This window comes from Magnolia sinica, chromosome 13 (assembly GCF_029962835.1).
Source record: "Magnolia sinica isolate HGM2019 chromosome 13, MsV1, whole genome shotgun sequence".
In the NCBI taxonomy this organism is placed as follows: domain Eukaryota; kingdom Viridiplantae; phylum Streptophyta; class Magnoliopsida; order Magnoliales; family Magnoliaceae; genus Magnolia; species Magnolia sinica.
The window spans coordinates 40,891,421-40,916,564 of NC_080585.1; the positions used below are offsets into that span (position 1 = coordinate 40,891,421).

The following is a 25,144-nucleotide window of genomic DNA, read 5'->3' on the forward strand; positions in this document are numbered from 1 at the left end:
TGAACTACCTGGCGATAGCACTCCCCAGAGACTTCCTAAATCTTGCTTTCCACCCACAACGAGTGCATCTGGAAACACCAATGCTTTGGGTACGTTGTAGGTTCGGCTTGTCTGAATTAGAACTAGCATCACTCCTACTCTTGTCCTCACCCCCTATTGCTCCCACTAATCTCATGTTTAGAGTCCCCAAATGTCGACGTAGCTTCAAGTCGTCGCCTCGACTCCCTATCCCAACTTTTAGCCAATGACTCATGCATGGCCTATCTGTACTCCATCCTCTCTTGCTCGGTAACACAATCCTCTGGATATGCTAGGCTCATGTCTTTGCCATCATCATCATTGTCATCATCTCACTCCTCAACAACCCCTAGACCTCGTGCAGGAACCTATTACTTGTTCCTAACTCCCTCTCTCATGCTTGCTGCCCGTGTCTTACCCTCGCTCGATACCTTCCTCATTTCCATTCTCACCTCCTTTGGAACATTTCTACTACCCTCCTGCCACGTGCTCCTTTAACCTTAAAACCTCTCCACTACTTGTGTGATGTCCATAGTAGTTGCAAATCATTCGAAAACTATTTTCCTCCATTTCTCGTCCATGTTTTCACCCAATGTTCCTTGCTCTTTTTCCTGACATTTTAATTTAAGCTACCTATATGGAAATACGACAATAATGCCATTGGGAACACGAACGTCACTTAAAGGTGTTCCTAAAACAACATCCATCTATAATCCATTCATGCATGCATGCATACATCCATACATGTCTATCCATCACTCCATCCATCTATATGTACAATCATACATACGTACATTAATGCATCCATCCATCCTTCCATGCATACATCCACTAATACATCCATCCATCCATCCATGCATATATGCATACAAACATACATCCACCCATCTATGCGTACATGCATGCATGGTCCATCAATGCATACGTACATGCATGCATGATCCATCCATGCATACATACATGCATGCATGGTCCCTCTTTGCATACATACATGCATGCATACAAACATACATACATGATCCATCCATCCATGCATACATACATAGATACATCATCCATATATCCAACCATCCATCAATGCACACATACATACACACTACATTACATACATGCATGCATCCATTCATTAAAAAATGAACCCATCCACACATATACATCATACATCCATCCCTATATTAAAGAAATTATGAAATGAAAAAAAAACATTATTTTTATAAAAATAAACAGTTTTTTTTTTCTTTTTCATAAATTTCAAATAATTGAAAAAGTAATCTTTCTTGAAAAATGGATGACCTCATTCATTAACATCCGCTCATAAATAAAAAACAAGTAACAATTATTTCATGATTAAACAACAAATTTTTTTTTTCCAAATAAAACATTTTTTTAATTTTAAAAAATTAACATTTTTTTTCTGAGAAAATGAAAGGGTTGGTTGAATTGATAGATCGGCCAACTCTCATCAACATACTAAAAATTCAATCCTTAATTACCAATTTTAGGGGAGAATGGAGGAAAATAGAATTTCCCCAATTTCCCCCAATTTCGACCTTTGAATGGTCACATTTTCAACTCAAATCCATGTCAATGCATGAGAATTGTGCACAGACATGGATTTAAGTAGAAATCCTTTTTTTAAAATCTTAAGAAAAAATATATTTTCGAAAAAAATTTCACCTTTAAAGTTTCGACGTGCTTCTGCTCTCGTTTCGTCAAATCTCCTCCTAATCCAATCTTTGGGAAAAGGAAAAAAAAAGGGAAGATTTGGTCGAAATCCACCTCACTACCAATTTCTTAACGAAAAAAAATTAAAATTAAAAAAGGCATTTCCCTTTTTTTTTTTTTTGCATTTAAAAAAAAAATTTAAATTTACCCTATTTTTGCACTTTTTTTTCTGGAAGCATTCCCTATGTTGGTGATAATATCATATGTATCATTGGCACACGAGTGATCTATACTGGCTATACGATTGATATTGATATTATCTACATATCAGTAAATCAATTATACACAATAATCTCGCCGATATAAGGAAAATTTTCGATTAACAGGTATTTCTGTATCGCCACCTTGGTGTCACCAATAATATTGGTGATATTATCAATAATATTGCCAATATTAATATCACTGATATTTTAAACAATGACCCAACTAACTAGGTCGGCTATCTCATTTCGCTGTTCCACTCTATCAAGGACCATACCTAAGTTAAACCATATTTCAATACTGATACTTCGAACATTGATTTCATCAAGTCTTTGCTTACTACCTCTGCCCACGTCCTTTTGGGCCTTTCCTTGTCCTTGTAGAGCCTTCAACTTGAACCAATTCACTCCCAACTGAAGTTCTTGGTGTCTATGGCACATGGCCTAAGCATTTAATTTTACTTTCCCTCATCTTATGTGAAGAGGTATACTATGCTTGATCCAATAATATCTACAATATGGGACCATATATTTTCTAGAATAAATGGGGGTTTTTAGTTCACACAAGTTAGGCCCATGGTTTATGATCCAAATCATTGATATGATGGGTCCTAGTTTGGAATAGATGAACCATGCACAAACTATCTCGATGGGAAAATCCTAACCCTTCAATTGTTGGCTAGAAAATATTTGGTTTAGGAAGAAATACAACAATGGTCCATAGCCCAGAGAAAGCCATAGGTTTAATGGTTAGCAATGTTGTCAAATTGCCTAAGCGATTGTATGCGATCACCACTGTGTGATCGCTTGTGAGATCACACAACAAATTTTTTTTTTTTTTTTGAAAAAAAAATCATTAAAAAATGGAAAAAATAGGGAAGAATTTGTTTTTTCCCCATAAAGACTTCACTACTCCCATCAATTTTCAAATTGTGAATATTAGTAAGTATATTACCTATACTATGTAAGCTATTAATAACTAAAAATTAACAACTTATTAATAAAAAGTAAAAACTTAATACTTTTATTGATAAACAAAATCTACAAAGTACAAACTACTAATCTACTAACTATAATACTATATACATTGTTTCCTCTTCCATTGTGTCACAACACCACCATCACCATCGTAGAGTCATATCCTTCTTTATCGTATGCTTCATCTTCTTCTGTTTCCTCATCTACTGTCCACACAAGTTGCTCATCCATGTCTAATGGTCGAGCATCTTCTTCTTGTACTTCTTCAATCTCAATATCATCGTCGTCTTCTCCTTGATTGCTATGCGCAGGCCTCGTGCTGCTGCTCGTCCCTCAAACTCCTCTTCTCCGCCATTGAGATTGAGAACCTTCGCTAGGCGTCGATCCATAGGTGGCGTCTTTGACTTGGGCCCATGTAAGGGACTTGCCGGCAAAGACTGGATCCTCTATCTCCACAAGCCACTCACTATCTGCCTTCAAATCATCTAGGTTGATAGGATCATAGAATCTAGGCTTTTCTCACCTAGCCCTAGAATCTTTCTCGCAGCTTTTGATTATACTAGATGAAGACCAAGTTGTTGAGTTTCTCTTGTACAAGGCGATTTCTTTTTTTCGTGTGAATCTGCATGTCATTAACATTTAGAATATGTAATATTAGTAATTTAGCATTGAAATTTGAAACTAGAAGTAAATTATAAAATTTTGAGTTGTAATTTGTAAAACTTACTGACTCGAATGTACTCCAGTTGCGCTCGCAACCGCTCGAAGAACACGTAAGGCCAATAATTCTCATGGCCAACTTCTGTAGTGCCGGATCCCTCCTAGTCGGGTCTACTCCATGCATAAACTGCCAGTTAGTTGTGCAAATAAGTTTAATTTAGATACGTTCTTACTTAGACTTCTTACATTGTAAGTTGTAAAACTTCATAGCATTGCATACTTGGCAATTTCATACTTCTATGCCTGATAACAATCTCTCTTGACCAAATCCCTGCACTCTTCAGGTAGAAGTCTTAACTCCCGAAATTTTTTATCATGTTCTTCTTTGTCTGGAACCATTCTTTCTGAAGTGTCTATAAGTTCGACCATATGAAATGTGACTGCTGCAGTCTGATCGGCCGACGCAAAGAATATGGCCGGATTAAGGGTGTAGGCAGCCGAATATAAATGAAATAACATTTGGCTACGCCATCTAGCATTTATAATATTTAGGATGGGCTGGTAATCACGTTCTTTATAGTTGAAGTATTCCATTACTTTGTTTCTATCCCTCTCCATCGCATCATAAATATAGCCCATGGGTGGCTTTTCATTACCGTCCACCAATCACAACACACTTACTAAGGGTTCAGATGATTTTAAGACCTTTACTACTTGAGCCCAAAATTGATCGGAAAGAATGGTTTGTTGGACTAACTTTCCTTTGGCCTTTTTTGAACATGGTTCATTATTCCAATCGGTTGATACTATAAAGGACTTAAGTTCAACTTTCTTTGAATGTAATATTTGTAGTGTTAAGAAAGCTGTTGCGAATTGGGTGACTGCTAGACGAAGCAAGTTGCACCCAAGGTGGTTTCTCATGTGATTAAGAAGAAGGGCATACTTGTACATTAAAACCGTGATTCTCCTAGCTGTAGCAATTACTTTAAGATATAACATACCTATATCTTCTAACATTAAATCGACACAGTGTGTTGCGCATGGTGTCCAAAATAAACGTTGCCTCTTCTTCATAAGTTGCCTACCGGCAGCTGCATAATTTATTACGTTGTCTGTGATAACTTGGACAACATATTCCTCTCCTACCCCTTTAATTACACTATCTAACAATTTAAATAAATAATCGACCGTCTGGGAATTGGCTGATGCATTCACGGTTTTTAAAAACATTGTCCCGGTTGGACAATTTACAAGAAAGTTTATCAATTTTCGACCGGATCTATCGGTCCATCTATCGACCATTAATGAAGAACCATATATTTTTCAACTTTCTTTAGATTCGGAGATAAAATTTCTAGTAAGCTCCACCTTTTTTAGGCAACTTTCCCTCACTACATGATAGGAATGGGGTTTCAAGCCAGGTCCAAATTGACCTATAGCTTGAACCGCAACTTTAAAACTCTTCATTTTCACGGTGTTAAAAGCTACACTAGCTTGGTACAACCACTTCACAATGAACTGAATCGTGGTTTTTCTATCTTTCTTCTTATACTGCTTTTTTTTTTTTTTTTATAAATGGTTTAGGCGGGTTCCTTACCCCTTTGGTCAATCAAATGTTGTGGATGTGGCATACACTACCTATCCATAGGCCCATGCCCATGAGCTCTTTTGGCGGCCGGTCTAGATCACCTTGTGGATGTAGGTTGTGTAGATTCATCCAAATCTACTACATTGATGTCATTATAAGCTTCTCTCTCTATCAATTCTTCTTGCATACCATTTTGTCATGTCTTTTTCGAGCATGCTTATCTATGTACTCCATGATTTCTCTACGGATTTCCGGAGTAACATTGGGACATGCTCTTGCATTTGCTCCCGATGTGTGCACAATGTGTTGTTTATGCCGGCCAATATCATTGGGACTTACGAATCCGCATAGGTCACACACTACTTGGGACTTTTCATTGGCACTTCGATATACCTGTACTTCCAACTCGAGTCATTTGACTTTTGCTTGAAAGTAGAAGATTGGGAAGAAGACATGATGACACTATGTAGTAGCCTAATAGGGTAGAGTAGTTGACCGTAATGTGTGTATGAGACTATGATTGTGTATTAGAATTTAGAGTCTATTAGTGTAGGTAGTAAGTACTAAACTAAATAAGTAGTAAGCAGTACATACTACTAAATAAGTATTATTTAGTATAATAAGCAAGTGCTAACTACTAAAAGAGAGGGAGAGTGTCACTAGTATGGTTGTGGGAGTAGAGTAGAGTAGAGAGAGAGAGAGAGAGAGAGAGAGAGAGAGAGAGAGAGAGAGAGAGAGAGAGAGAGAGGAAAACCTCTCGTCTCTTGAACTTGAGTCTTGAATCTTGAATCCTAGAAACTATAGACTAGAACTAAACGAGAAACTAGAAATAATTAAACTAGAAACTAAAAATAAACTAGAAATTTAAAACTTGAAATAAACTAGAAACTTGAAAGTTGAAAAAAAACTAGAAGTCTAGAATCTAGAAACTACGAAGTACAAAGTAGAAACTAGAAACTAGAAGTCTACAAATTACAATGAAAGTATGAAACAAAATGGAAGACTTTGTTGGGACTTGAGTGTGTGATTGCCACTTGAGAGTTGAGACTTGACTATTGACTCTTGAGTTGTTGAGAGTATCTTGAGTTGAGTTGAGTGACTTGAGTCTTACTTTTGAGTCTTGAGTCTTGAATCTTGATAAATGATAATTCTAAAAAGAAATCAAGAATAGATCACACAAACACAAGTTAGAAACTTAGAATAGGGATTGGAAATTAAAAAAGTTATAAACTTAGAATAAGAGATTAGAGTGGAGATTAAAAATTAGAATAATAAGAGAATAGAATTATAGAAGAGATAAGAGAGGAAGAGATAGAGTGATTGAATCCTTGATTCTTCTTCTTGCTTCTTGACTAGATCTTGTTTCTTGCTTCATGATAGAGTGAATAGTATGAAAGAGATTAAGATGAAGAGAGAATGAGAGCTTTAGAATGATGTATGAGAGCAAGAGAGTGTTTTAGGATGTATATGTTGCAAATGGAGGAGGAAGTGCCTTTTTATAGGCAAAACTTCCGAAATAAAGATAAAAATTAATGCTCCAATGGTCAAATTTCTGACCGTTGGAGGGTATACGATCGCAAATGCCATTATGCGATCACATAATCGCATATGCGATCGCTTTATGCGATATGCGATCGCATACCATCCATATGGCATATGCGACCATCACATATGCCATATGGATGGCATTATGTGATTATGCGATTTCACTTGACAACATTGATGGTTAGGGTCTTCAAATATGGGAAATCTTTGGTATGTGGAGCATCCATGATGGATTCTATAATATCAATTGATTCAGATCACCCAACTATGGATCCCATTTGTACAAGCTGAAAATGCAAGCATACTGTTGATACTTTCATGCTAAGCATTATATAATTCCTCTGCCGAATACTAGTCTTAGATTGAAATAGCTTGTGACTTTCTCAAATTCTCATCTTTCTTTAAAAGTTGATAGACACAAATACTTTATGTTGCTTGAAACTAAAGGTCTGTCTACTCATCATGAATTACAGGTTTAGGCATCTATGATCTAACTGAATTTGTTGTCAGCCTCTGATTTTGGATAATATTAGAGCTTATGGTTTATTTAGATCTAAATGTCCTACTTCTTGCTAATTCTTGTGGATTGATTTTGCGCCCCCCTTTTTTTTTTTGGCAATTTGATATGGAGTCTAATCTATGTATCATTTGTATTAGTTAATATTGTCGTGATGAATAATAATGACGCTCTTAGCTTATTCTACACTCTCCTTATGTGAGCACTATGCATATTCTTTCTGTTTATTAATCTGGTTTGTTTTTACTAGGAAACGACATGAGAACCGTCAGTTCTACCTGTATCATAAAAATTGCAAGATATATTGTCTTTTGCTAGTTGCTCATTATCTGGGTTCTTCTTGTGCCATTAGGTGATTGCTCCTCTGAGTGCTAGTGGGGTGGTCCTTGATGCTCCTGAAGCCAGCAAACTTCTGAGTGCAGTTGCAATCGCCTTATCAAATTGTGGCAGGTATATTTAAATTTGTCATGGGCACATTCAAATTACATGGACTGGGCTGCTTCTAATTAAAGTAGAGCTAATGCAATCCTTGCAACAACCAATACCAATATATCCTTGATTTTTTATATTTATGTGGGACTTTTGTGTGTGCACATGTGCATGTGCATGCCTATGTACGTATGCATACTCAGATTTTGACATCTCTCAGCAGTCAGCTCCCCATACCATTGTACTTTCACCCTTTTTTTTTGTTTTTAAATTTTATTTTTTACGAAAGTTTACTTCTACCCCTTTTTCCATGCAAAGATTACCATTCTTTCCTTGGTCTACAGTCAGATCTTCCCTATTTGAAGCAGAAAGTGTTGCTTCGTAGGCATCCTTACTTGAGGAAGTTCTTGTTTATCGCATGGTTTAAAATGATTTGATAGATACTAGATTTTCAACACTACTAAGCTAATCTATCACCAATAGGCCACTAGACTTGGGAAACTTGATGATGCAACCAATGATTTCTCATGCATATATTCTGATATGTGCCACCCACATGTATATTTTCAGCCTTTCAGGCCATTACTAAGATCTTAAGCAATAATTGATATCAAATCAGGACAAGAAAGTCTATTAATTTCAAGTTCCATTTCCTTTCTGGTAATCTTGTCTTCCTTATTTTTTGTTTATCATTGTTGTCCTTTCTTGCCTCTTTCTTTTCCTTCATTTCCGCTTGAGTGGTGGAGAACAAGGGGACGGTCTTTTGTCAGATCGAGAGGTTGGCTTTCATCAGAATAAGAGGTTGCTCCCGTTGAAGAAATCGAGAGGTTGTGTGAAGATATGCCTCACCTCAAACAGATATGATGAGGGCGGTGGAAGACCGAACTGAGTGCCGGCCTGATTTTTCCTTGATACATACCAATGTGCTACTGTTTACCATGGAAGGGCGTGCCAGGAGCCGAGATAGATCTTCCACTTCTTCGTCCAACAAATTTCCATGACATGGAGTCCAAATCACAATATCACTAAATATAGAGTAACAATGAGAGAGAAGAATATTTGCTTTCGGGGATAACCTTGTTAGTCTTGGATACTCTTCTTTAAGCGCCCTTTCTCTAATCCAAAATATCGCAAAATTGAATACTCTTCCATAATGCCGACGCTATATGTAATGATGAGTTTTTCGTCCACTATCCCCCCTTCATAACACTATTTTTTGGCTGTTACTTCTCTCCATAAATTACTTTCTTCCGTACCAAATCTTCACAATCACTTGCCTAGCAATTAGGAGTTCATAGACTCAAGATTCTGTATGCTTGCTCCCCCTCCCTCATAATGCTTGCACACCTCTTTCCACTTCACCAACAAGTGACTTCTGTTTCTCTTTTGCACCCTGCCATAGAAAATCTTGTTTAAGTCTCTCTAATCTATCCAATATAGCTTTCAAACATCTAAAAAGGGACATGAGCATAGCGGCAAGTTCGACATGGCTGCTCTTATTAGCGTTAATCCACCCCCCCAAATGAGAGATGCCGACTCTTCTATCTTGATAGCTTTTTTATTTTTATTTTTATTTTTTAAAGATATGCTATCTTGAAAGCTTCTTTCTCCTTTTTCAATAACTTTTATCCCAAAGATATTTGCGTACACATAGAGGGAAGCCAAGGTATGTAGACGGAGAAGAATTGACGTGACACCCGAATATCATCGCTAATCTCGTTTCCTCCTCGAAAATTCGAGTACCCAACGTCTCACTTTTTAGGATGTTCATCTTCAAACCAGATACCACTTCAAATCATCTAATGATTTTCCCCAAGTTGTCCACCTTGTCTTCTTCTGCATCACACAATATGATGGTATCATTGACAAACTAAAGGTAGGAGATCTGAAATTGTGTTCTCCACACTAAACATGCTAATGAGGCCCGCTGATAGAACTATGTCCTACATTTTACTGAGTGCTTTTGCTATCACCATGAACAAGAAGGGAGAAGGTGGATCCCCTGTTCAGAGACCTCTTGAAGCCTTAAAAACCACTTTTGGGCTACCTGTTGACCAACATGGAGAGCTTAGCTGACGAAACACACACTAGAATCCACCTCCTCCATTTCTTCCTGTGACCCAAGTGATCCAACATATATTCAAGGAAGTCCCAATCCACATGGTCATATGCTCTCTTGATGTTGATCTTGCAAACAATGCCCTTCTTTCCTATTCTGTGACTTGAGTTGATGCATTTGTAGGCAATTAACGAGCTATCCAAAATTTGTCTCTTGGCCACAAAAGCACTTAGAACCCTTGGATGTAACATTTACAAATACCATCTGAAATTTGGAGCCCTCAATTTTAGCTAAAATTTTGCATGGGCCCTCAATAAGGCTAATCGACCCGAAATTATTAGGACATTCTGTACCTTCTTTTTTTCAAGATGATAACTACAAAAGTAGTGCCCAACTCCGACGATGACCATTGTCAAAGAACTCAACAATGAACTTTACCAGGTCGTCTTTCACCATCAACTAGAAAAATTGACAGAACGCCATGGGATATCCATCTAGCCTTTGGGCCTTATCTTTACTGAATGTTTCCACCGCTTCTTTAGCTTCCTACTCGGATATCGATTTTTCTAAAAAGTTTGCTTTCACTTTGGATATTTGATCAAAATGCAAGTTATCGATCTGCAACCGAATCCACTTCTCACCCATGAGAAGATCCTTGTAGAATTGAACTTTAGCATCACAAACTTGGGATTTTTCCTCAACCCTTGTCCCATCCACCATCATGCCATGAATCTCATTCATCCTGGCTTGCGCACAATCAATGCCTTGAAAGAATTTCATGTTCTGATCTCCCTCTTTAAGCCACGTTGCTCTCGATTGTTGCCTCCAGTTGACCTCTTCTTTTAAGATATTACTATAATTTAAGGTCAACTTGACTCTTGAGACCTTTTCCTCCATGGACAACCTCCCCTCCTTTAGATCAAGAGCTTGAATTTCTCGGAGAATATTTTCTACCTCCAACTCCTGCTTTCCAAACACCTCTTTCTTCTAGATGTTGATCCTTCCTTTGAGAATTTTGAATTTCCGAAATAACCTAAAGCCTGCACAACTCTCCACCATGACAAAATTCCATGACTCCTTCACCAAGTTAGAGAAACCCTCCACTTGTAGCTACACTAACTCGAACCTAATCAACATCCCAATCTTACTCCACTTCCAAGCTATTAAACAATGATATGAAATTGGCCTCGAAAGTCTCCTCTGTTGAACAAGAGGGAAACTCTCAGACCAATCAAAAGAAACAAAAAACTGGTCTAATTTGGACTTAACATAATGCAAGGGCACACTTGGGGTGGGCGGCCCACATAATCCATGGATTTGGGGCTTGTGTGAGGCGGAGCCCATGGATTTGGGGCCCACGAGGGGGCGGAACCCATGGATTTGGGGCTCATGAGGAGGGTTCGGCCGAGGACCTAATCCATGGATTTGGGACCTGGGCTATGAGATAAAGGGATTAATTCGCCATGCTCTATCAGTTTGAGCTTTAAGAGCAAGTGGTTAATTATCCTACATCATAACAGCTCCTTTCTTGCCCATTTTTCTAATTAAACTTAACCTCTCCCATTGGAATGTCCACAAGGTCATTCCTGGAGACCTAATATGAAAAGTCCCTCATACTTCTTGTAATGCGTCCTCCATTCCATTTCTCAAAGGTAAATCTTACCACGTTGAAGTCTCCCCTTAGACACTATGGGAACTGCCAATTGTTGTGCACAGAGTCCAACTCAACTCAAAATGTAGCGCGCTTAGCTAAATGATTTGGCCTGTATACTGCTATAGACACTCATTTGAAATCCAACATCACATCCCTTGTGAGCATCAAAACTGAGTATAGACCCCCCCACCACTCCTTTTCCCACACACTTGTATCCCATAGAAACAATATTCCTCCCGCAGTCCCTACTGCATCTAGGGCCACCTGGTTCCTATTCCTTCCTCCCCATAAAGAAGCAATAATCCTATCATCCAATGACTAAAGCTTGATCTCCTAAAAGGCAACTAGTTGGACCATGGAGCTCTTATAGAAAGTCTTAGATCCGATTTCTCTTCTACATGCATTCCAAGCCCCCAACTTTCCAACTGATCAGCTTCATTGTTGCACCGCCTTAGCCCCTTTCCCTTTCTTCTCACCTCTGAAGCTTGCCCCTGACCTATAGTTAAAGGACTCAAGACTTGTCAACTCCCTACTCCCTTTGGTGTTTTTTTTTTTTTTTTTTTTTTTTTTGAGTTTGCCTCTATTGAGCATCTTGAGACTTCTGGGCTCCTCTCCTCTCAACAAACTAGAACAAAGCAACGAGGTCCTCGCATTCACTGAAGAACACTTCAACCATCTTACCGACATGACCGATAGCTTCCTTTATACAGTGCATGGCCCGGGCCATAGAGATGTGCCCCCCTTGTTGGTGAGAAATTTTTGTGCACTGATAACCCTCTGCCATTTCCAGCCTCCTTGTCAAAACTGATAGCCGATTAAAGTGGCGAGATGTCCAGTGGCTCCAGCAGAAGCCCACCACTGGACTGCTTCTCTCGCAATGATTGACCATGACTGCCTTTCCCCTCTAGGTTGGTCTCCCTTTCCTGGACCACCGGAATCAAAGCTTGCTTAACCATACCTCCTTTTTACCACATAGCATAGCCAACGTCCTTATATGTATGTGACAACCCAACCTTGGAGGACGCCATCACTAGGAATTGATCGCCTTCTAGGAAATTTGATGGAAAGAGATGATATTCCTAGGGACCTGCTCCTAGTCTCCTACCCTTTCTCGGGCTCCCTATGGCTTGATTACACGCTCGTTACCTCTACAGGAGATGAGAAATCAACTACTTCAAGGTTTAAACGGGAGGGTTCTCATGCGTGCTAGAGCTTAACTCCTCAGCTACACGAACGCCATAATTAAGGGGCTATGCACAAGTGAGGGAACATGGGTGGAGAAAACTCGTGCGTGAAACAATGTCCACCTAATCGGACACCTAGCATCCCCTCCTCATCCAAAGCATCACCTAATCTTGCACTTCGATCTCAAGGGCATACGTGGCCTGAGCCTTCTACGTACTTTTCGAACCGGACGCGTGTTTGGCCTACGTTCGCCTCTAAGCCAACAACTCCCTACACGCCTATTGCCATCACATACATATCTCGAACCTCTGGCGCCGCTGTGCCGACTTAGAAGCCTAAACTTTTTTTTTTTTTTGCTCAACCTAGAAGCCTAGCCTTTGTAGCACGTAGCATAGCCCACTTCCTTACCTGCATGTGACAACCCAACCTTGGAGGATGCCATCACCAGGAATTGATAGCCTTCTAGGGAATCTGATGGAAAGAGATGACATTCTTAGGGATCCGCTCTTAGTCTCCTACCCTTTCTCAGGCTCCCTATGGCCAACTGCACGCCTGCTACCTTGACAAGAGATGAGAAATCAACTACTTCTACGTTTAAAAGGGAGGGGCTCTTGCATGTGCAAAGCTTAACTCTTCAGCTACACAAATGCCATAATTAAGGGGCTCCGCATGAGTGGGGGAACATAGGTGGAGAAAACACATGCGTGAAGCGATGTCCACCTCACCGGACATGTAGTATCCCCTCCTTTTCCGAAGAACCATCTACTCTTTGCGCTTTGATCTCAAGAGGGCGCATGTTGCCTGAGCCTCCTGCATACTCTCTGAACTGGATGTGTGTTTGTCTTACGTTCGTATCTAAGCCAACAACTCCCTACACGCCTATTACCATCGCACATGTATCTTGAACCTCCGGTGCCGCTGTGCCAACCTAGAAGCTTGGCCTTTTTAATATTTTATTTTTTGATTTTGCTCTAGCTGTGGGTTATTCTTTGTGTTAGGGTGTTTTATGGCTTCGGCGAGATGGTTTTTGTGCTGTTCTATTTTTGCGTGGTTTTCTGCTGGTCTGTCTAAAGTGTTTTCCATAGTCCTGCTGCACTTTGTTGTAGTTTAGTGTTGTCTTTCTTTAATAAATTCAATTTATCCATAAAAAATAGAGCGTTCTTTATGAAATCCCTTCTTCAAGACAGATTCTAATAGCTCTATTTCAACACTTGAGAAGGTGCGGAAGTTTCTAGTGCCGCCTAGAGTTCAGGGTTTCACTTGAGGGGGGAAGGGAGGTAATATGTGCACCATGTGCAGAGAGGAGTCAAGGAGCCATCGTTTTATCCATGGAAAGTCTGCAGACAGTATGGAATCAAATTTCTTTCTTCCGTTTCTTTTCCCCAAATTTTTTGGGGTATCCTTGTCCTTAATGGGTTTCTGCTAAATGTCATGGCAAGCTGGGAGAAAGGCCCATTCATCCCATTCCATCCTCGTGGGAGCATTTTGTAGAAATTGATCCTGCTCTCTATGATGTAGGGGATTTGAAAAGAATGAAACTCCAGGTTTTTTGAAGATCAAGGATCCTTGGTGGTTATTTATGTGTAAAATCCAAACCATGGTTGCAAGATGGGCCTCAATGTTTCCCGGCTTTAGAGGAGTCATCACTTCTGATATAATTTATGATTGTCAATCAATCGTCTTAGGAGCTGCTTGAGGCTGGTTTAGGCTAGTGGATGCATGGGCTTGTGCATAGAGTGTCTCTATTTCTGTTGTGGGAAAGTCTGCTTCCACTTGCTAGTCGTTGGGTGGGATGATTTCTCATCATCCCTGAGTATTTTATTGGCCTTTTGTTCCTTACGAATTCTCATGATCAAATGAAAAAATAAAAGGAACAAGGAAAAAGTTGTGTTGGTCTGTTGGACATGATTGAAAATGAGCTTGCATGCAGATATGACTTGGTCGAGTAATGTCTCGCATGCAGCCAATTGTAGATGAGAAAACTGTGTAGCTAGTTTTTTGTGTGGCCCAGCATGGTGTGTGTGTATAACATCCAACCTGTCCAGTAGGGCTAATCATTAGGTAGGTAACGACTCACGACATAGAATGTTGTTGGTTATATATATATATATATATATTATATCAGTAGTATATATTGACTCATTTAGACGAAAAAACTGAAAAATGAACCTCAATCAAGTAAATCTCTAGGTCCCCAAATTACTGGTTTGAAACTTGGATCGTGGAATTTCAACTTCACTGATGCCTTTGTTGCAAGAATTTGGGAGGACAGGCTAAAGCTTTTAAACATGTAATGTGGGGGCATTTTCACACCGAGCTCGAGTGGGGTAGCCTGTGTGAAGCGGGGGCACACTCGGAGTGGGCGGCCCGTGTGAGGCGGGTGGGTCGTGTGAGGCAAGAGCCATGTAAAGTGGGACCCACGAGGGGTGTTTGGCCGAGTGCCTGACCCATGTGAAGTGGGGCCTGGGCTATGAGATTAAGGGATCGATTCATCACGCTCTATTAGTTCGAGCTTCTAGAGCAAGTGGTTAGTTTTCCTGCATTAAAGTGGTATTAGAGCGGGAGGTCTCATGTTCGAGACTCCTCGCTGGGGGTGATTAATGCATGGGCATTTTCACACCGGGCTTGAATGGGGTAGCCTGTGTGAAGTGGGGGCACACTCAGGATGGGCGGCCCGTGTGAGGCGAGACCCATGTGAAGTGGGGCCTGGGCTATGGGATAAAGGGATTGATTCGCCATGCTCTATCAGTTCGAGCTTTTAGAGCAAGTGGTTAGTTGTGTTGCATCAACATGTCTCACTTGTAGCGAGTAATGAGCAAAAAGGCGACGTATCTGGAAGTTATATAGTTTATTTTTGTCTCATTTGTAGAGGCTGAGCTGCATGTCTTGAGCTTGCATATATCAGGGTGATACTAGATGCCTGTTCAGGTGACTTGTATCAGTGCTCACTACCACTGAGTTGATTTGGTGTAGCTACAATGAACCTTGCCTCCTTGTAATTGGCATTTCTGGCAAACAACTCTTTTTGTTATGCCATTTGCAGTTGATATTATAATTATCAAATGATGGGGGGATTTTCTTTGTTACTGAAAATGCTGAATATTTCCTCTATTGTTCTTCAAACTGCTGTTCGAAATCTTAATTTATTGCATTGAGTCCTTGACTAAGATAATGTTTAGTAACCTAACTGTCTGAAATTGCACTGTATGTTTTCCTTAGTGTATTCATGCATGAGCACAGCTGTACATGCTAATTTATCGTTTTAGCTTTTGTCTAACTTGATCTGTTACTTTTAATTTGAGAAAATGTGCGACATCCAATATGTACTGATCTCTTGGATAAATTCCACATCACAGTATCTGGCCGGCATTTGTTCCGGTGCATGATCCTTCACGGAAAGCATACATTGGAATTCAAAATATGGGAATGGTTTTTACCAGAAGGTATGAGGCCGATCGTATTGGCAGCCAGGTTCCAATAAGGCTCATGCATTTGGAAGGACTGTATGAGTTATTCGTATCTAAATTCGTGAGTTCAGCTATCCATAATTCTTGTTTTTGTTTATATTTATATGGTTTCAAACTAAATTTGTATTGATGTATATTCTTTAGATTAGATCTTTGAATTTTGGTCACTTGAAACTAATGTACTTGTGTAATACCCATTGGAGATAGAAACTTGCATTGATGTGAGAGAATCTTCCTTGGTGGTCATAAAGAAAGGCGAGGGAGCCCATCTTAGAATGGATCTTTTCTAGTCTAGTTAATAAATCACAATCATCATCATCACAGCCTTGTTACTTTTATTTGTGGTTGGCTTGCATAATTCACTTGGCAAAAGTTTAACTGGCCGCCCAGCTGACATCCATCCTTCTTTACCTGTGCTAGGGACCAGCTGATGCATTGCTACCATGTTGAGTTGAACTTGTTGATAGTTATCTATACTATACATTAGAAGAGTGGTTAGGGACTTTTAACCAACCATTGGCAAAATGTTGTGTGTGGGTAGAAAAATATGAAGGTATATGTGTTGGTGTGCCAACCGATAGTTGGCTTAAGTTGCAGAGGGAGGGAAGGAAACTCGAATCAAACCATTCAAACCATAGGCCCCACCTAAACTGTGACTTTACCCAAACCTAGATTGATTAGGTAATCGTAAATTGTGAATATGATATACATTATTTGGACTAGTAAATCGTCCATTTAATGTATTTGTTGGATTATTTTCCATCCATAATGGGTCCCTTGGAGGATAAATTTGGATTAAATTTGTTAGAAACATCACACTGTGTGCGCTATCTATGATACTCATGTGGAGTACCATATGCTTATATTTATCTTTTGTTAAAAAAGCCACCTGCTCTTATCTCCCCATTCTTATAAATAAGAGACTAAGTGAGAGAGGATCTCAAGTTCTGTCATTGTTTCTTTCATACTTTCTTCTCATTTATTCTCTAATACACAGTGTTTGAAGTATCGGTATCGGTACAAGTTTCGCTGGCCGGGGAATGGGGATACGGAAACAATATCGATATCGCCGATAACTAGAAATGTGGGGAAACATGAGGAAAACTGTGGAATTTTTCAGTGAAACTTCAGGAGATGCTTAAATACACATATTTGCATATTTAGGAATAAAAAAATTGTAAAAAGAATGTATTCATAATAAGTTTCCATTTAATGGGGGTGTAAATGCATTTGTTATTGTAAGAAATCAGTCCAACCATCCCATCAATCCCATTTATCCATCCAACCATCCAACCTTCCATCCAAACGTCTAACGATATTTCAGAATATCGACAATACACGATATTTCACCAAGAAATTGCCGACAACTTGAAAGGAAATGAGAGACGGTGGTCTTGATATCGCCCATGTTGCGATAACGATAATATCATGATATTATCGATATTATCTTCAACCATTGCATACAACCATGTGCGCATAAAAAAATGAAATGGAATTTTTTTTTTAATAAACAAAAATTTGGCAATATCTACACTGGCAATATTATTGAAATATCGCTAATACACTGGCGATACAAGTGATACTTAGAATTTATGTAGTAAAAAATATTGGCAATACATTGGTGATATCGATATAAGTGGCACCTGGAATTTACACAATCGAAAATATTGGTGATACTTAGTGATCCATCTCTGAGACTTGGAATTTCCAATACCACCACAGTTATCGGTATTGCTACTAGTGTTATCGGTGATGCCGAGCTATAGATACAGATAATATCGGGGATATGTCAAACAATGCTAATACCATAAATTCAGCAAAGTTACATGTATTCCATGTGTACAACATGGTTATGGATCTTTTAGTACTCATGCTTTGGTAGCTAAATCCTCTATAACATACCTTGCCAACTATTTTGTACATTGCATGAATGCATATAAAAAAAGGTCTAGTCAAATTATGTACTCATAATTTGCCGATGTATGCTATCTTATAGGCTATAACTTACTAATGACATTTACTGGAAAGGAGCTCCAACAAGTTTGAATGGGCATGGCAAGATGTTGCTTTGAGAATGAAAGAAATACATAAGTGACCATTGAATCCAATTTTGAAAAGAGAATAACTTGTGATGTTCTCAACTCAAAATTGTTGTACTAGGCTTTGCAATCAAAATGTTAGTTTGTGCAGTCATACTTTCTAGAATTTTAATCTTATATAACATTCAATTGATGCAGATGATTGAGATGTTTCCACTATGTGCAATAAAAGTCGGAGTTGTTTGCATCGAGGTGGATCTTTTATTAGGGTTGAAGGGCCTGAAGGGAGGATGAGGGGAAGAGTAAAGGACTTGGCTCGAGGTCGTGGGATGGGACATGAGGGCTCCAGTTACCGAGGATAGGGCATTGGGATATGAATATTGGCCAAACATTATTTGTGAAGTGAGTCCCTAAGAGCTGGACAAGGCAGTGATGATGATTATAAAGTTTTGAAATACAAATGGCTATGTGACATCATCATCTAAACGTTATCCCAACTAACTGGGGTCGGCTACATGAGTCCTTTTGTGCCATTCCACTCTATCAAGGACCATACCCTTTGTTAAACCATAGGTCATCAACTCTTTTCTTACTACCTTGTCCCACATCCTTCCGGTCCTTCCCCTTTCCCTTTTAGAGTCTTCTACTTAAACAAATCCAATCCTTCTAATTGCGTAGTTCATGGTCTTTGTAGCAGATGACCAAAACCTCATAGTATACTTTCCCTTGTCTTATTACCTATTCATGCTACTCCTAACTTCCCTCATACGTGTTCATTTCTAATTCTATCCTTCCTCATCTTGTCACTTATCCATCTTAACATCCTTGTTTCAGCTACATTCATTTATGAACTCGTGTTCACTAACTACCCGAACATTATATCCCATAAAGCTTGGATGGTCTTATCGCTATCCAATAAAATTTCACCTTTTGTTTAATTGGCATGTGGCAATCACATAAAACTTCTGATGTAGGACATGAAATTAAATATGACATGCAAGAGTTCAAGCTTTAGATTATATCAATTTTAAACAATCACAAAATTCCACATCTTACATACGATCAAATATTCAAAAAGGGGAATCTATGGGGGTCCAAGCCTAGACAAGTTTAGGGCTGGATCAAATAAAATTATAAACCAAACAAGCCCAAATGAGTGTAAGATTCATCCATTCTTGCAAAGGACTGTTCCCTAATTCAAGAGATTCACCATGTTTCAATTTGGGGGAAAATCTATGGTTTGCAAAATTGGGGATAATTGGGATTTGGGATTCTTTAGGGTTAAGGACTTGGATTTAAGGCTAAAGAGGAGGAAAATAGAGGAAAGATAGAACTTGAGATGAGCCACGTGCGTGGACAGTAGTTGGCCTTGGGCGCACATGCGTGACGGCTCATCTGTACGTGTGTGGGGCCCATAAAGTCAGAAAGCGACTCCTAGGTTAGGATCGGCTAGGGTAGGATTGCCTCCATGCCAAATTTCGTGTCGATCCGACGCATGGTTTGTGCGTGGTGCTCTGCCAAAGTTTCAGCCCCTCTGACGGGCCAGAATATGAAAATTTGTTGTAGAAGAGAACTCGGGTACGAGAAGGGGTGAATCTGAAGGTGGGAGGGATGTAGAAGATGATGGATGTAGGGTATAAAGATGTAGGGATGATTTGGGATGGTTGTGGGTTCGCACCGTGGTAGTTAGCCCTTCGAGGAAGGGAGGGTTTCGCACCCAATTCGATTATTCAACCCAAAGAGAGAGAAGAAGAAAAACGCATAATTTTTATTCATAAACTTCATTGAAAATACCTACATCGGGTTGCTTATTTATAAGAAAACCCTAAACCCCAAAAGACAATTTTGCCCTTGCGCAATGTGCGCACAATAATACTTAAAGCTGAAGTAAATAAAATAATAACTAATCTACGTAATCGAAGCCATTCATGATGTTTCTAATAACGAGAATAGTCAAAACTCAAAATCCTATATCATCTAAGGTAGTGGGCCACGATCATGAGATCCGATGGTAGAATCTATATGATGATCGGGTTCACTCCAATGCTCCATAGCACAACCCCTAACTGTGAGGCCCTCCAAAAATGTCGTCGTCGATTTAGATCGAAAGTGGGGCCCTCTTCCACTGGATATGTGCGTAGGGTGGGGGGCGTGCGTATGATGTCCCCAACAACTCTCCTCGGCTGCGAAGGTTTTGCTACTGGCGAAACAAACTCCTGAACCGCTCCAAGATGTCTAGATTAAGTCTCTGAAACTCTTCCTCAGTGAGTCACGTATTGGCTAAAGCTGAGCGTTACTTCCACTTGACAAGGAACTTTTGAAAGCTGCCATCCAACGTTGATACTATCTGATAGTATAGAATATCCTCTATCTCCTCTCTGGGTGTGGGAAGGGTAGGTATGGAAGGTAGAGGCTGGAAAGATGGGTCGGGAAGGGGCCATGGATCAAGGGAAAGGTTTGGGGAATTGAGATGGTTAGGTGGAAGGCTGGACAATGTATCAGTGGTCTCCTAAAATGCAACTAGATTCTCTACATCGAATGTAGAACTAATTCCCATGGAAGGTGGAAGATCTACCACGTATGCATTCGGACCGTTTCGTTTTGTAATTTTGAATGGTCCAGCGCTATGCGCATGTAATTTCCGAACGGCTCCCTAAGGGTACCGCTCTGGCCTGATATGGACCATCAAAAGTCCCCTACATTGAATTCCTTGAATCGTTTATATTGGTCTGCAGAAATTTTATAATATTCATTACTAGTATTGATCTTTTGCCTGATTTCTTGATGCAATAAATGAATATGATGTGCAAAGGACTTTGCAGACTCTGATGGCCTATGGTATAGGGACATAGGGACAAGATCAATAGGCTTTCTAGGTTTAAAACCACTAACGACTTCAGAAGGACTTAAACCTGTAGATCTATTGATAGAACTATTGTATGCAAACTCGGCGATAGGTAGTGCAGTGTTCCACATCTTGGTATGCTCCCCCACTAAACACCTGAGCAAATTTCTTAAGCTCCTATTGACCACCTCACTCTGACCATCGGTCTGGGGATGGTAGGCAGAAGAAAATTGGAGCCTAATACTCATCATATGCCTTAGTGTCTTCCAAAAATAACTCATGAATCGCACGTCACGGTCAGACACTATGGTTTTGGATAACCCATGAAGTTTGACAACCTTACTAAAGAACAACTTGGCAACGTGAGATGCGTCAGAGGTCTTCGAACAAGGGATAAAGTGGGCCATTTTAGAAAAATGGTCCATGACAACAAATATAGAATTATGTTTCTGAATATTCTTGAGGAGCCCAAGCATGAAGTCCATACTGATGTCTTACCAATGGGTGAATGGAACTGGCAAGTTGTGTATAGCCCTGTATTTTTCTTTTTCTGCTTTGCCAATTGACAAGTATGACACCGCCCTATAATTTTGGCCACGTCTCGCTTGAGGCTTGACCAATAGAATACTCCATTAAGGCAATGATCTTGTCTCGACCAAAATGACCCGCGAGCCCTCCTGAATGTAACTCCCAAACAAGAAAATCGCGGAGGGAGGTGCAAGGTATACACAAACGGTCACTCCTAAACAAATATCCGTTCAATATTAAACACTTGTTGCTAGCTCCTGATGGACTCTAACAACGATGCGTACACAACTCCAAAATCTGGGCACTCAGAATAATTCTCTCTGGCACGCTTGAGCCCTGTGACTTCGACACTCATGGAGTCGAGTAACACGACTTGACGACTCAACGTGTCGGCAGGCTTATTCTCTACACCTGCCTTGTGCTTAAGCACAAAAGTATACTTTTGAAGGAACCGGGCACACTTGACGTACCTAGGGTTTAGTTTCTTCTGAGAGTTTAGGTATCTCAAGGCCTCGTAATTTGAGAATAAGACGAATTCTTGCGGCAATAGATAATGATGCCAGTCGGGCAACGATTGCACTACCGCATAAATTTCTCTGTCATAGGTGGAATATTTTTGCTTCGCTTCATTTAGTTTCTCATTAAAGAAGGCGATAGGGTGCCCTTCCTGAATAAGCACTCCTATACCAACTCCTGACATGTCGTATGCGACCTTAAAAACTTTCAAAAAATCTAGAAGTCGCATGACTGGAGCCTCGGTCATCTTAGTCTTTATCTCATTGAAGGTCTTTGAGGTTGCTTTCGTCCATTGAAACTCTTTTTTTTTTTTTTAAAATGCAATCCGTGACAAGAGCCATAATAGAACTGAAGCCTTGAATGAACCGCCTGTAGAAGGTGGCCAAGCAATGAAAGCTGTGCACCTCGTGAATATTCCTGGGTTCAGGCCAATTGGTAATGGCTTTAATCTTCTTGAGATTTGCCGACACACCCTCAGCTGACACAACAAAACCTAAGAAGATAACACTGCTATACATAAACGCACACTTCTTTAGGTTGATGTACAATTTTTCGGTTCTAAGGATCTCACAAACCTGCCTCAAATGGTTGAGTTGTTGTTCCTTGGTCATGTTATAAATCAGGATATCATCAAAGTAGACGACTAGGAACTTCCCCATAAAGGGCCTCAACACTTGGGTCATCACACGCATGAAGGTACTTGTGGCATTAGTCAGCCCAAAAGGCATGACTATCCACTCTTGTAGCTCATCTTTCGTCTTGAAGGCTGTCTTCCACTAGTCGCCAGGGCGTACATGGATTTGGTGATAACCACTTTTGAGGTCAATTTTCGAGAAGATAGTAGTGTTGGCCATCATATCTAACATATCATTAAGATGTGGTATGGGAAACTGATACTTGATTGTGATTTTGTTGATGACCCTGCTATCAACACACATCTTCCATGTGCCGTCCTTCTTAGGTGTAAGCAGGGTGGGCACGACACACGAGCTCATGCTCTCTCGAATAAAACCCTTTTCCAGGAGCTCATCAACCTGCCTCTTCAACTCTGCATGCTCCTTTGGGTTCATTCTGTAATAAGGGAGGTTTGGTAGAGTCGCCCTAGGGACTAAATCAATGGCGTGCTGTATATCCCTCATAGGGAGAAGCTCATCTAGTAGATTATCAGGAAAGACATCACGAAACTCATCCACTACCGGAATGGCCTCAGTGGGTAATTCTACACTAGCCTTTGGTGCACTCTCCCTAGCCACAAGGACGTACACCATCGAGTCCGACTCAGTCTCTCACTCAAAGTCTTTATTATTTAGAATATGGAGAGGCTTAGACTTGGACTTCAATTCCTTCAATTCCTTTGAGCCGCTCACACCACTCTGTCGTGGACTCCTTTCCAGTCGTGTTCTTGGGTGGGAGAGGATTTAGCTTGACTTTCTTGCCCTCAAACCAGAATGTACACACATTCGAACAACCAAATATGGTGACATCCTTGTCATAGAGTCAAGGCCTACCCAAAATGATGTGGCCAACTGTAACGCCCCGAAATTTCACGGCCAGAGTTTATACTCGTGCCTGAGAAAATCGGGTGTTAATAATATATAAACTGGATGCTTTAAAATCTCACCTTCTTTTTTTTTTTTTTTAATTATTTTCTTATTTAAATCGCATCCGGATACATTCATGAAGGTACTCATTCACGAGGATAAAATCAACTGTATTGTTTATTTCATCAGAGTAAAGAAATTCAATAAATAATCAAATGCCTTCTCAATGGAAGCTTATTACATTAATCAAGTTCGTAGCGGAAGTGTAAAACTAAATAAATAAACTATCTTCGTATTCTTTCGGTATAGTCTTCTATGGGGAGACGGTCCTCTAAGTCTTCGATCTGTACATCATCTGCATCATTTGTACGGTTGGGAGAGGGTCAATGCCCTACTCATAGTGATGGTTATCCTTTAAGATTAACAGTAATTCAAGAGATTCATAAAAGCGATGTAAGAGTTCTGATACGTCCCATACTCCACAACTACAAGAGGTATCGATGCATAAGTAATCTATATGAGATGCATGCCTAGCAAAGTATATGCGGTTTATCACACTTAGCGATCGCCACAATGTGGAATACGATTATAGTTATCCGACTCGCCTTGCATCCCATACTACGGAGATTCGCCGGCGTGTCCCACGTTTAACATGGATTTATGCGGTTATCCCAAGACGGATACAACACATGACCAGGTGAATCATGCAACCCCGATTGGAGCGACTAATTGCGACAACCAACCCCCCCAAAAAAATTGATGTAACACGTATATATAACGATTCACATACACCAACTGGTGCACCATCACCCATGAAACATGGAATTACGTGTCGCCCTAGGGCCGCTACCGAAACGCATTACATCCACGATATTTATTCGATAGCTAGAAGAGGGATTCCCGACATGGTACTTGCACTAAAAAGGAAAACCCATTGAATCATGGAAGTTTAGGAATATTAAGACACCCGCCCAAGCCCTTTTAAAATAGGTAGCACAAGGCCACTAACATAAAGAGAAGAGTGACAATGGCCAACTTAGATATAAGGAGAGTGGTAATAACCAACTTAAGAAAGAGAAGAGTGGCAAAGGCCAATTCAACAAAGAGATGAGTAGCAAGGGCTAACTCAACAATATTGGTAAAGGCAAGGGCAAGGCTTGTATCTGTCGCTTCCCATAATTTCACAAAGATCGCTTGTAAACAACATTATACTAAAATCTCAAAGGGCAAATAATTGATGGTAAAACATATAATTGCAGGAAGAATTCAGGTAACACGGAGGCATGTTAAAGACATGATAAAAATAATGCGAAGGCATGTAAAGGTAAGATGAAATAACAGAATGGCATGTAAATGCAAGGTAAATATAATAACTTAAATTAGTGTAAGCCTAAAGGATAAAACCCTAAGCTCGACGCAAATCTGGCCCAGACTTAGTCCAGGACTTAACGAGTCGACTCAGCACATATTCTCTCTCTCTCTCTCTCTCTCTCTCTCTCTCCTTTCCTTTCTCTTTCTTCTTCTTTCCTTTCTTTTTCTTTCTTCCTTTCTTTTTCTTCCCTTTCCTTTCTTTTCTTTCTCTTTCTCTCTCTCTTTCTTTTTTCTTCCTTGCTGCCATGTCCAGCAAGGTTGTCCGTTGTTCCTTCTTTC

At 39.9% G+C, this 25,144-nt stretch overlaps 1 protein-coding gene across 1 annotated transcript in view; it reads left to right on the plus strand.

The window, feature by feature from the left end:
• Positions 1 to 25,144, plus strand: part of LOC131223649 (uncharacterized) — a 107,039-nt gene that overhangs the window by 30,312 nt on the left and 51,583 nt on the right. Inside the window, exons 6-7 of the mRNA XM_058219103.1 lie at positions 7,584 to 7,681; positions 15,915 to 16,086. Coding sequence (XP_058075086.1) covers positions 7,584 to 7,681; positions 15,915 to 16,086 — 270 coding nt within the window. The remainder of the gene's footprint in view (positions 1 to 7,583; positions 7,682 to 15,914; positions 16,087 to 25,144) is intronic.